Source organism: Gallus gallus, chromosome 12 (genome assembly GCF_016699485.2).
Source record: "Gallus gallus isolate bGalGal1 chromosome 12, bGalGal1.mat.broiler.GRCg7b, whole genome shotgun sequence".
NCBI lineage: Eukaryota > Metazoa > Chordata > Aves > Galliformes > Phasianidae > Gallus > Gallus gallus.
The window spans coordinates 13840531-13853225 of record NC_052543.1 but is presented as its reverse complement, the minus strand read 5'-3'; the positions used below and the strand labels follow the sequence as shown (position 1 = coordinate 13853225).

General features: G+C 47.2%; 1 protein-coding gene across 3 annotated transcripts in view; it reads left to right on the top strand.

Annotated features, from left to right (window-relative positions):
- PRICKLE2 (prickle planar cell polarity protein 2) overlaps positions 1–12695 on the top strand; it is an 89924-nt gene that overhangs the window by 54051 nt on the left and 23178 nt on the right. For all 3 annotated transcript variants that reach the window (XM_015293288.4, XM_004944663.5, XM_004944662.5), the window contains one exon: positions 7489–7672. In XM_015293288.4, the coding sequence (XP_015148774.2) occupies positions 7489–7672 (184 nt within the window). The remainder of the gene's footprint in view (positions 1–7488; positions 7673–12695) is intronic.

The following is a 12695-nucleotide window of genomic DNA, read 5'->3' as shown; positions in this document are numbered from 1 at the left end:
TGGATGGAAAAGGTTAATGGTTAAATTGCAGCTCTGCAGCTGCGGGAAGGCGGACGTGGGGATGCCACTTGAACAGATTTTTCATTTTAAAAATGGTCAGAGAGGCTCAGCTTGCTTTAAATGAGAATAAGTGTTAAAAAAATCCTCCTCTCTCGATGCTAATTTCATTGCTTTGGTCAGTGCATCTCCAGGAATCCTGGCTTCTCCGGGCATTGCTGAGCCGACTGTGCAGGCTGTACTTGGATGATGACATTACAGCTCAGATGTTTATTGTGCTGCTTTTGGATTCCCGAGGATAGGGAGTTTTAAAGTAATAATCTTTCTACATCCTTCTTTTTAATGCCACAATGCCTAAGCATAAACTGACCTAGAACTGAAACCTGGAGGCTGTGTTTTGCAGTGCAATCTTGTAAAGTCAGATTTCCTTTTTGTCTGTTCCTTGGAGGAACATTTTAAGCAGATGTGACACAGACGTGACCTGTGACCACGGAAAGATTTTAATCCAGTTTTGCAGTCGTGATGCCTTGGTTAAACAGTGATTGAATCTTTTTGAGCTGTTGAGGATTAGCACTGGGCAGAATAATGCCAAAATAATTATTTGCACCAGATGCAGCGTCGTCCTTCCAGTTGTAGCTCTGTTATCATGTAACCCATCTGACTTATTTTTATTCCGCTGTTATTTCACCTGCTGCGGGAGCACTCGCACGTCTGGCATCAATGCTTTGTATTTACCAGGGTACTGGCGTGAGCCTGGGTTACAGATTTGTAAAGTAAAACGATCTGCAGCTAACCAGATTACGTTTTACTTCGCATGTTAATCTCCTCCTGCTGCTTGTTTCAGACCAGCCGGCTTCAGCCCAAGTCAGCACCCAGCGCCGTGCCCTCGCTGCTGGCTGGGGATAGCTGCGCACCGAGCGGTCTGGCAGTGATTGCTTGCACAATTGGGTCACTATGCTGTCTGAGGGGATGTTGCTTAAGCCTCAACTTTTGAAAGAATGACCATTTCCAGAGCAGCTCATCCTGTGTCTCAGTATTTGGCCTATCAACTGTGTTTTGTTTTTTTTTTTTTTTCCTTTCGGGCATAGGGCCTAGGATGTGCTCAGATAGAAATGTGTTTACTGCTTCCCAGGGTTTCTGTTTGTCATGCTACAAATGCAAGCTGGTGCTGTCCCTTTAAATAGCACATCCAGCCTCAGGGCAAAGCCCAGCTCCTGCTCTGGCAGAGCCATTGCAAAAGGGAGACTCTGCTGGAGCTGCGGAGTGGTGGGTGAAGAGAGAGGGACAGGGGGATGAGTGCTGCTCACAGAAGGACCTGAGTCACGCAGGTTTGGAAGGCTGAGGACTTTGTGTTGAACCTGTGGCTTGGAGGCAATTTTCCTCCTTCAGTTAAGCAAGGGGAAGAAACCCACTGAAATACAGCTCTGTATCTTGTTAGTCTGGAAGGCTGCTGAATGGTCTAAATAAAAATCTGACAAGATCACCCGTGGCATAGGGCAGCACCATGCAGCACACACATGGGAGTGATGCTGAGCCCAGAGCCAGGGCTCGGTCCCCAGCAGCCACAGCTGAGCCCTGGGTCTGACATCCACGGGGACAGCTCTGTGCTGCTGGTTCCTGTCTGCCACATGATGCCAAACCCACAGCCAGCAGAACCGGAGGCAGCCTGGGGGCTGCTCTGGGCTCTGCCCCAGGGAAGCAGGGACTGGGGACGGACAGAGTGGTGTGGACCCATCCTTGAGCGGATGGCCTGACTCACCAATAAGGCAGCCCAAGAAATCCTCTTGAGACTGTTTCTGCAGTGCTAGGGGTAGCTCTTGATTTTTTTATTTGTCTTCTTTTTTTTTTTTTTTTTTGTGATTAAGCAAGAAGAAATCTTGAAATGGTAAAGGATTTTTACCAAGTCTTAAAAATGAAATGAGTCTCCATTCTGAGACTCGGCATGGATGGCATCAGCCAGGAGAGGAGAAATTTTCCAGGAGTGGAAATGGGGTTCGTAATAAAAGTTTCAACACCAACCTCAGTACATGAGCAATTGCTGCTGTTGGCACCAGGAAAATCAGGAGGCATTACAATAAAGAGACTTACTGCAAACCTTTCTGGAGATGTGCAGCTATGCCCGCTCCACTGTCAGCACTGGAGCTGCATCTATGGGAATAGTTTGGCTGCTGGATTATTCCTTCCTTCGTCTCGTGGCATTGCTGTACTCTGCTGCTGCTGCCTTATGTTGATCTTTTAAGCCAACTGCTCTTACAGCATCTTGGGTCAAGTGAGCTGTCCTTGGAAGACACCAAGGGCACCTTGTCCTTTGTGTTGCTGCTACTGGAAATGTCTGTGGCCCTTCCATTGACTTCCGGCATCCCAGTTTTGTAGATAAAAGCTTTCCTTTTCAACCCAAAGGTGATACAAATTCTTTGCAATTCATTGCTGCTGACAGGTTTTTTTTGGAGTCTGGAAGAGTGTGAAATGGCAAGAGGTTTTGCTCAGAGAGACATTGCTTTGCAGCTGAGCTTTGTGGGCATGCAGCATCTCTCTTTGGGCTCCTGTGCAGAAGCTGATGTTTCAGGTGTCAATAAAGAAACCTGGGCTGGGTGCTCCCTATGAACCCCACGGCACCTCCTGCTGCCATGTCTCAGCTTTCCCATCTGTAAAATGGGAGAGCAGTGTCTGCACGGGACGAGATTTGCAGGGCACTCCGTGGGAGCGTAGGGCTCTGTTCATTTTTCATTTTGGGCAGATGTCTGCCTTGCCTGTGGGGTCTGGGGAAATGGAACTGTGTAGCTGGAGCTCGGGGTGGCAGGATGCCTGATTAGCTCCCAAATGAAGGGAGGAGACAACAGTCAGGGACATCGAGAAGCCCTTGTTAAGAGGCTCAGGGGTCACATGAGCCACTCCAAATCCTCAGCCTCTCCCTTTTTCCACGAAGCCTTGTAGTTTGGTGACTGAAAAGTCTGATTGCAATCAGAATGATGGCTCAATGCTAGGAAGAAATCGGTCCGCCGTATACATCTTACACCTTGATGCAAGGGAATTACCCCATTGTATTTTACACGTTGCATCCAAGCTGAGTAGAGAATTGTTTTTTTGAGGGATTCCCAATCTTGCATGCTAATGTGAGCACAAATGCATGCAAATCCTTTATAATAGAGCGTAACACAGACGTCTGGTGGCCCTGTGCTGCAGACGAGGCTCTGTTCTCACACTGTCTCAGTGACAGGGTTGCTCCTTAATGCAGCCCATTTATTTCCATCCCAGAAAAAGCAAGCAAGGAACAGAGATAAGCAGTGCCAGTGGATGATAGAGCTGCTTGCCCAATTCCTTCTGTATCCAAGAGGAATTTTAACATGGCGGCATTTGCTGCGTGATGCCCATGTGCCCATCCAGTTGAGCTGGAAATAAGATCCTCAGCAAGGCAGACAGGGTTTTTGTGGGCAGGAGCATTGCATTAACAAGCCCAGGAGTGCAAATCCCTGCTCATGTAGCCTGAGAGCTGTTGGCTGGAGGGATGCAGCATGAGGCCAGCTTGGCAGGCACTGCTCCTGTTGTCCCAAACCATTTGCAAAGAACTGTTTTCTTCCTCCCGCTGCTTTGGCTTCAGGCTCTCTCTGCTTGCAGTCCTGCCTTTCCCAGGGTTTTTTCAGCACTTTGACTTACTGTTGGTGCTATTGAGGTTATGGGCTCTGGCAAAGGCAGAGGTTGTGCCCCGTTAACTGCTGTATGAAACAAGAGACATCCTTGTCCTACAGACCCTGCGGATCAATTGGGCTCATGTCGAACCTCATGGAGATGGACCTTGCCTGGAAACATGCTTCTGCATCCCAAGCAAGAGGGCCTTGGGAGCCAGATTTTCCTCTTGATCTGTTTGGCCTTGCTTCCTTCACATTCCTTTGTTGGTTTTTTGTTGTTGTTGTTGTTTTTATGCTGTAGAAGGAGGAGTGCTCAGCTGAGGGCCGCATGGGATGGTGGGTCCCACGTGTGCCAGCAGCACCACGTCAAGCAGCCGTTGCAAAATCACATCCCTCCATCTTGTAACTTCATCACATGAATTGGTGACCTTAAGTCGAACAAATTTTTCAGTCTGTTTTTGAGCCGCTGCTGCTTTGTACCATGTGCAGTCAATTCAAGGCGGGCTTCTTTCCAGCTAAATCTGAAACCAGGAAATGTTATTTTCTCCCAGTGTTCTTCCCTCCCTCTCCGCCTGGCCGTGGGGCTGCCCCATGCACAGCTCCTGGGGTGCTCTGTAGCCATGCTTCCCACAGCAGCACATTCTCCTTTGTTCTTTGCCCACAGGCTCCTGCTGCTTGGCAGCTCTTCTGTTTGCTCTCTGGGCTCAAGACTGGGGATGCCATCAACTTTCTGTGCTTTATTAACAAGCATAGCATCACTATGCTTCTGTTCAGCAGTCCTCACTCAGCTCTGAGTCAAGCAAGTTTCTGAGATATTCCCACCTTTTACAAACAGCATCAGTGGCTTCTCTGTTGCTGGACATCTCTGATACTCACCAGGGCAACACTTTTGCATGATAAGCTTGCGGATCTCCTTTGCTTTCTCTGGGACACCCCAGTGTGCTCATCCCTCAGCCTCAGTAATGCCTAATGAGCTGGAGGGAGCTGTGAGGCATGCTGGCAGCCTCAAATATCTCCCAAAGCCTTTGGCTCTGCACCAAAGTATCAGTACCAGCAGGACCTTGTCACTTCTGCCACCGTCCATACGATCGAGCACCAGCACTTTGTTGCAGTGGTGTTATCTTGCTTAACGCCACTCTGCTCTGAGTGCAGTTGGGGATATTGCTTTTCCAATTTCATCTGCCGTTTTGAAATGTACAATTTTATATTAAGCTTTTACTACCGGGAATTATTTTTAATTATAGAGAGCTGAAAGATGATAAAGTTGAGTAAGTGAGACCGATGTGAAGAAGTCATGGAAACCATATCATAGAAGTAGAAAGATACTCCTAAGACGCTTAGTATTGTTCCCATGAAACAACATATCCTAACATAAAGAAAATAATTGTAATTAAAACTGTTAATCTTCTGTTTTTAATGAGGGGAAAGAAGGAGAAGTGAACCTTTCAAGGGCAAGCTCTTGAAGTTGGTGTGATTTACCCAGGGAGGTGGCAGAAACTCCATGCCTGGAGGTGCTTACTTTTTGATAGTGCAGAGTGGTTACAAAGCCCATTGTCCTGGCCTGGGGACGTCACCACTGAGCAGATGGGCTCCGTGTGTCCTTCTCAGCCTTTGCTTTTCTGATCGTCCCAAGCAATTTTTAAGCAATCTGACTTCTGCCCTCAGGAGGGTATGGCTGGTGAATAATCCTCATGAAAACCTTCTCTAGCCACCGCTGGAAGATGTGAAGCTGATTCCAAAACCCAGATGGCAGTGGGAACTCCTTTCCATCATGCTGCTGTGGTACCCATGGCCCCTGGCACGTAGTGCATCCCAGAGCTCTGGGACAGAGGCTGCCCTCACTCAGCCTCCCTCCCGGGGCTGTTCTCTCCATCCTGCCACCTGATACCACCATTTCTCTCATTAGTTTTCCAGGAGCAGACTGCTGGGCTGTCACCCTTTGAAGCGTGTGATTGATGTCCTGAAAATTAAATTTGGCAAAAGAGTCCTAAACTCCACTAGGATAACTGCCCAAGTCACAAACGTTGAATTCGAGGCTCTGGAGCTATTAATTATTCTTAACATCTTGTTGCATGTTGAGCCGCTTCTAATCATATCGTGAAATGAGATGGAAAGAGCTAAGAAACCAGCAGCTTCGCTGTGGCTGAGCCTTTCCACAGTAGCTGATAAATTAAAGTATTCACATGAAATTGCACCTTGATTAGTTTTTAAGGTAACAGCCAGAGGCGGTGCCGAGACTTTCTGGCTGGATGCGAACCAGACGCTCGGTGTGCGTTTGGGTCTGTGTGTATGTTAGATCTGATGAAAGGCAGGAAATGGGAAAATCTGGCAAATCTCCCTGGCTTGACTGAGCGGAGCCTCTTGACTTTTGCTAGAGTGCATTTTTTGTGCTGTAATGGCCAAGTGGAAATTTAGACTCAAAGCTGGATCTGAGCACTGGTATGCTTCGCTGGCCTGTGTGCAGCAGTGAAAAAGAAGGAAAGGTGTTTGAGAATTCAAGCCCCGGTGTTTAACTATTGCTGCCCTCCTGTTTTCTTTGCTTTCAGTTATAGCAGAGAAAGCTGCAATGATCATAGAAACTTCTCCCTTGCTTTTTGTCTGTTCCCTTATTATTTCTGAGGCATAAGCCTGATTTTCCCCCTTCCACTGCAGGAAGAAAAGCAAAAGGATACCTAATTCCATAGAAGTCACCAATCTTTGATTAGCACACATTAATTCAAAATCCTTTGTGGTTACTTCAAAATAGATACCATTGACCCATATCGTGGAAGAGTGTTGTATTTTCAGAAATAGAAACTAATTTATTAGTGCTCACTGTAATACCTTTTTGGGGGTTTTCAGCCCTGTTTGTCCTTCCCTCTCACCCCTATTCGTCCTTCGCTCAGCTCCAAGCCCATGAAGAATCTCCCATCGACCACCAGCTGTAGGAATAAACCTTCAAAAGGAATGTTAAGAAGTGGTAGTTGCACTGAATTAAGCTAACGTGTGCTAAATGGCAACCTTTGGTTGTGCTTTCGGTTTTTATTATGTGTCCGGGGCAGTGTGTAAGCCGTTGAGCCAGGCTGTTAGCAACCCGCTGGCGTGCAACCCTGGCTTATGTTGCCTCCCTTAATTTAATTTAGCTTTATATGTTCAGACTATAATCAATTTTTATGCTACTTTAATAAGCAAATTTATGCTATCAGCATGCTAAAAAGACTTGTCATTCACAGCTTCCCAGTCAATCCACCATTTTGTGCATTAGCCAAGTGCTCGACTGTCCTAAATTTGGTCGCTGCCCTACAATTACAGGCTGGCACACTGTTCCTGCCAGGCAGACACGTGGCCCTCACACCAAGTGGCTCCTGGAAATGCTCTTTGCATTGCAGAGCAGGGAGGAGCAATTACATAGCCCCAAACATTTGACAGCCTGACCCAGCTGGATTGCCAAATGTTGTCATAGAAAGTATGGACTTTTATTTCCTCCGTGTGACAGAGACAAATACTGTGTTAGAAAGTGCCTGAGCATTGAAAAAAAAAAATGGTTGTGTTGAGTAGTGATGGGCCAGTGGCTGGCAGGAAGCTCTCCTCTCTCCCATTTACAGCTCACCAGGGAGTCTCGTCTTTAAAGTGAAAGAGAGCAGATTTAGGTTAGATATTAGGAGGAAATTCTGTACTCAGGGGGCAGTGAGGCAGTGGCACGGCTGCCCAGAGCTGTGGGTGCCCATCCCTGGAGGTGCTCAAGGCCATGGATGGGGCCCTGAGCAGCCTGAGCTGGTGGGGGGCAGCCAGCCCATGGCACGGGGTTGGAACTGGGTGGGCTTTAAGGACTTTTCAACCCAACCATTCTATGATTCTATGATCTCTTCTTTTCCCCCTCTTGCAGGAAGATTTGTCTCCACTGTAAGTGCTCCCAGGAAGAGCACATTGTAACAGTTATGCCCCTGGAGATGGAGAAGACCGTCACCAAGCTGATGTTCGACTTCCAGAGGAATTCCACCTCCGACGACGACTCAGGCTGTGCGCTGGAGGAGTACGCATGGGTACCTCCCGGCCTGAAACCAGAGCAGGTAACCCTAACGCTGGGCTTCCCAGATATGGAGTATGAATTCAGTCTTCAGAAATATTCGCCCTTGTTGTCTCATAGGGATATGGGCGCTTGCTGCATGCAGTTCACGTCTATTCTGAACACGTCAATGAAACAAAATAGAGATGTAACCCTTAAGGGACTTCAGTTTTGTTGTGCCTGTAGGTATAACTGGCAACTGAGAAACAAAGTACCTTCAGGATGGGTACATTTGTTGCAGCGATGAAAGGAAACAGGAAAGACATGCCTACTGCTGCTTTGTGGGGGAAAAGCTGATAGGATGCTTGTGTGTCCAGGGCAGCTGGTGCACGTGTCTTGCTCCCCTGGGCCACCATGCCACTGCATGGAGTCCCAACACCAGCAGCTTGCTGTAAAAATGGGCCAAAGGCTTTGAGGTTGGGCACTTCAGTCATGATGCTTGTGACTTGCTTGAACTTCACTGGAGCAGTTCTTTCCAGCATCTCTGTTATAGGAGTTTAATGGGATGGATGAGACCTTAGCATGCTGTGTGGAAAGCGCATTGATTTCTGCTCTGTGCACTTTACAGGATTCGTTTAGTTTTTATGCTGATCTTTTACATGTTCAACTCCGAACTTAATTTGCAGAGGAGATTGCAAAATGCGCTTAGCCTTGATAATTGCTATGGCAATCATTTTAAATCGTGTAAGGAGGTTGGGAGAGTGTGGAAGGCTTTCATTCGTATTGTTACAGTTACCGTCCTTAAATACTGTGTTTTCCTGAGCTTTTATTCAGAAGGGCTTAGGCATTTCCTGAAATATTTTGGCACCATCCATAGGCTGTAAATATTATCTGTCTGTTTAGAGAAAATCCAGTTGTTTGGGTTTCTTTTTTTCACCCCTCTGGTCTTTGCAAGCCTGGCTCAGTGCTTGCTCTCAGCTCCACAGCACTGTACGTTTCACTTGGTGCCATCCAAGCATGCAAATCAAGGAGCAGCCTTGCCTTCTGTCCCCTTCCCTGTGGTAGATGCTCCCTTTGAGCCTCCCAGGTGGCACCACATTGGGTGCATGGTCAGGTATAGATGGTGCTGATGTCCTCCGCCCCAAGGGGGCACAAACCAGGTGAGTTTCAGAAGTCCCCCTGGAGGACTGTGCCCAAGCTGGTACCTCTAGCAGCAGGTACTGAGGTCTCATGTGTTACCCAGGATAGTGTGTTTTTATGTTCTTCCAGCATCTGTTTCTTTCTGAGTTCACCATGCTTCTCAATACAAATGCTGGCTTACTGACTGCACTTCTCTAGGTGCATTGCTGGGGTTTTCAGCAGATCTGACCTCTCTAATCACCATGGTGATGAAGAGCAGCCATAGGCACTGAAATCCTTCCAGCATAGCTCATTTGCTGGCCTCTTGGGTACATTTTGCACCTCAGATGAGCCTCTAAAGAGACAAAAACAAGGTGTGGCTGCAGAATTGCTGCATGGGGCCAGGAGATGTCCTTGCATGAAGAGCAGCTCCCTGAGCTTCTGATTTCTGTTTGTGTTCAGGATAGGGGTAGTGTTTGGAGGGAGAGAAAGTGCAGGATCACCGTGTGAGTGGGGCTGCGAAAGGTCTGCCGTAGGAAGTGCATGACACTGAATATTCTTGAGTTTTTGTACTTTACTTATGAGCTCTGTGTGGATTCTAGTGCTGGACCTGGATGCTGACGAGGTTTTGGTTTGTGCCTGGAGGTGGTGGTGATGGTTGTGGTGTGGAGAAAATGCGCTGTGCAGCCTCCTGAAGGCTGGTGTCTGAGCCTGCAGCTGCTGGGAGCCTTTGGTGGTGGGCCCAGCTGCGGGCTGGGACACTGCTGTCAGGCTGGGGTGAAAATACAGATTTGCAGACAGTGAAATTTTCTCTGCCTTCCATTGCCTTGCCGTTGTATTTCTCTGAAGTGAAACAGATGAAACGAAGCAAATTTTCCTGCAATATTCTACTTTATTAAAATCTCCACACAGCGTATGAGCTGGGGAGGCAAGTAGTCCCCTGAAAGGCTAACCCAGCTCTCTTATTGTACTTGGACAGCAGCCTTCCTACCTTGCTGTTCTTGGGAGACAGTGTTCGTGTCTCACTCAGCACAGCAATTCGCAGGATTTCGGAGGGAGAAGTTGGCCAACAACCATAACATCGGTTTTTAGCAGTTCCAGCAGGTCATTCTGAATATGGAGAGTCCTTTCCATCCGTAGCTTAAAATATTTATTAAATATAATCTAAGTGGAAACCAGCCCAAACATACGAGGTCTCATTGGATTCCTGGACACTAATCTGGGAGCGGTCAGCTGGTCCATGCTACATGCCAACCGTGTGAAAATAGCTTTGGTTATTTAAGCATTGGTCCAGTGTTTACAGATCATTATCCAAACACTGCATTGAAGAACAGAGCTCAAGTTTTCCCTTGTATTATGTCTGATCAGCATACAGGACTTGCACAACAGTCATACCTATTAAATATTTCTAAACAAGCTTATACCACAGGGTTGAAGATAGCAGCATAAAAAATGTTAAAATTCAACTGCAGAAGTTATGGTAAAATTTCATCAGGAAAATGGGCTAAAATTAATGATGCCTATGCTCAAGAAAGAGAATTTTAACAGGAAGGAGACTGGAAATACTAACGTGCGGAGGAGCCCAGAAGAGTTGGTTTGTTTGGTGTCCCCAGTTGAAGGGCTGGATCACTCCCTATGCATTATAGGAGGAAGAGCAGTTACTCAAGCTAAAACTTTGGCATACAGACACAGATAGAAACTGGCTCTGAATGCATTCAGGCAGGAAATTGGAAAGGGTTTCAAACTATCAGAGGTGTAAGGCTCAGCGGCAGCCTGCCAACAGGGAAGGCAGAGGGTGAAAACCCAAGAGTGAGCTTCATAAATTACAGTGAGATCAGAAAATATGGTTTCTTGCAATAGCAGTTGGTTGTCCAGGATGGCCATGAGGTTGCAGTGAGCTCTCATCTCACCTGCGTCAGGACCCTAATGAAAAATGGTCTCGCAGTAGGAGATGGAGTTCTCTTATGGAAGACACAGCTGCAGTTGTGGATAGAAGCAATGGGGCTGTATGAAAGGAGAAACGGAAGCTCAGGGCTTAGAGTACTCCTTTCTGCCAGTCTGCAGTTCCCTGGACAGATAAAGAGATAAATGTGAAAGTCTTGAAATGAGTAGACAGTAACAGAAACCCGTCCTGAGCAAACCCAAATCCCATGCCACGGGGATGGGGAGCCAGCTTGTCTGCTGGGGCTGGCAGCCCGAGCTCTGGGCTGCCTCACACTGACACCACGTCTGGGGGCAGATGCATGAGAATAAGTGCTTCTGTAATGTGTTTTTCACATATTTAGGCAAGGGCTGTGTAAATACATGTGAATGCGCAGCCTTGAATTCCTTGGGCCTGTGGTTTGGAGAAACCCAAAGATGTTACAACATGCCAGCTTGAATTTCTGGATACAAGGGGCTTTTGAGGATTCCTGTCTTTATTGTGTCTCAATAATAGGAGCAGCTGGCTGTGGGCACAGCTCTCAAATGAAACAAAGGATGAGCCTCGACTTCAGCTGCGGTGTGGCTTTCTGTATGGCTCCAACATGCCAGCATTCAAGACCTTTCTATGTGCTGTAAGAATTTAATTCCCTCTTGCTGACAGCACGGTTGCTCAAATTGAATCCCTTAAAAGTTAGCAAAATCTCATCTGAGCTAAAATTAGCCATGCTACAGTTCAGAAGACCATTTTCTTCTAAGGCAGGCACAAGGGCTGGGACCTCAAGAGCTTCACAGTGTGGTGTGAGGCTGCCGGTGTCACAGGGAATTTGTTCAGGAGCTGATATACATGTTGATTCCTGTGCATGGATCTTTTGCAAGGCCTACAGCACGGCCCTGAGTTACAGATCTTCCAGGCTCCATCAGCTGCTGTTCATTAAGTGAGCAAAGGACAATGGAGACAAACCTACAGCAAGCATGCATTTCCACCTTGCCTACAAATACCTGCTTCCACCTCCTCAGTGTGGCAGAAAATCATTTATCTGAGCCAGCTGTCTCTGGAGGATGTGTGCCTCACTTGGGCCTATGGATCATGACTGAGTACATTTGACCTTTTTACCCTTTCTTGAGCCCTATAAAATCAGCCAACTTTCACTCCTTATGTGCAGCAAGAGATAGTCAAGACAGACCAAAGCAACCCCATGCCTCAAGCCCCAAAACAAGGGGAAATCAATAATTTATGGCCAGGAATAACAAGACCTCCATGAATAACTCCCAATCTTGCCCTGATGCTGAGAGGAGTTGTACCTCGTGAGCTCATGGCCTGGAGCTGAGCTACTCCCCCACCCTGCAATGGACCATTGGAGGAGGAGGCATGAGCACATCCCCACTCTGCTAGAGAAAAACAGTGTACAGCCATGCATCTGGACCTCTGTTCTCTTTCTGTGTCCTAGGGCATTGGTTTGATGGTTGTGAGCCGATAGGAGCTGTTAAAACAATTTAATTCTTGAGCTATCTTGTCAGGGAAGGAATTGGCTGCTCTCGTCAGCCACAGAAACAAAGAAGCACTGGTCTGACATGGGTTGCACAGTTCTCAGACTTGAAGCACCCGTGTGATGGATGACAGAGGTAAGAGGCAGGGGAATGGAAAATAAAACAGAGCCATCCCAGTGTATTGTCCTGGAGCTTTATTCCAGTGTACAGTTACAGCCTGTACTCACTGCAGCATTATTCTAGCACGCTATCCCACAGCTTATAAATGCAAGAGCATTTTAAGTGGCGTACCCTGAGGAATTATCAGCTGCAATCAATGCAGCAGATGATTGCTATAACTGCTGGTGCTCCAGGGGACTCTGAGGGTGTGGGGGTCTGCTGGACATCACACCACAGCCAGACCACCTTCATATGCTTCTGAAAGCGCTGTTTCTCTCTCTGTTTAATCCAATTTCAATTTTTTGCTCCGAAAAAGAAACCTTATGGCATGTGCTTTCACAAGTCTAAAACTTGTGGATGTGTGTCCTTGATTCAAATGTTCTCCTTTAATGCCAGCA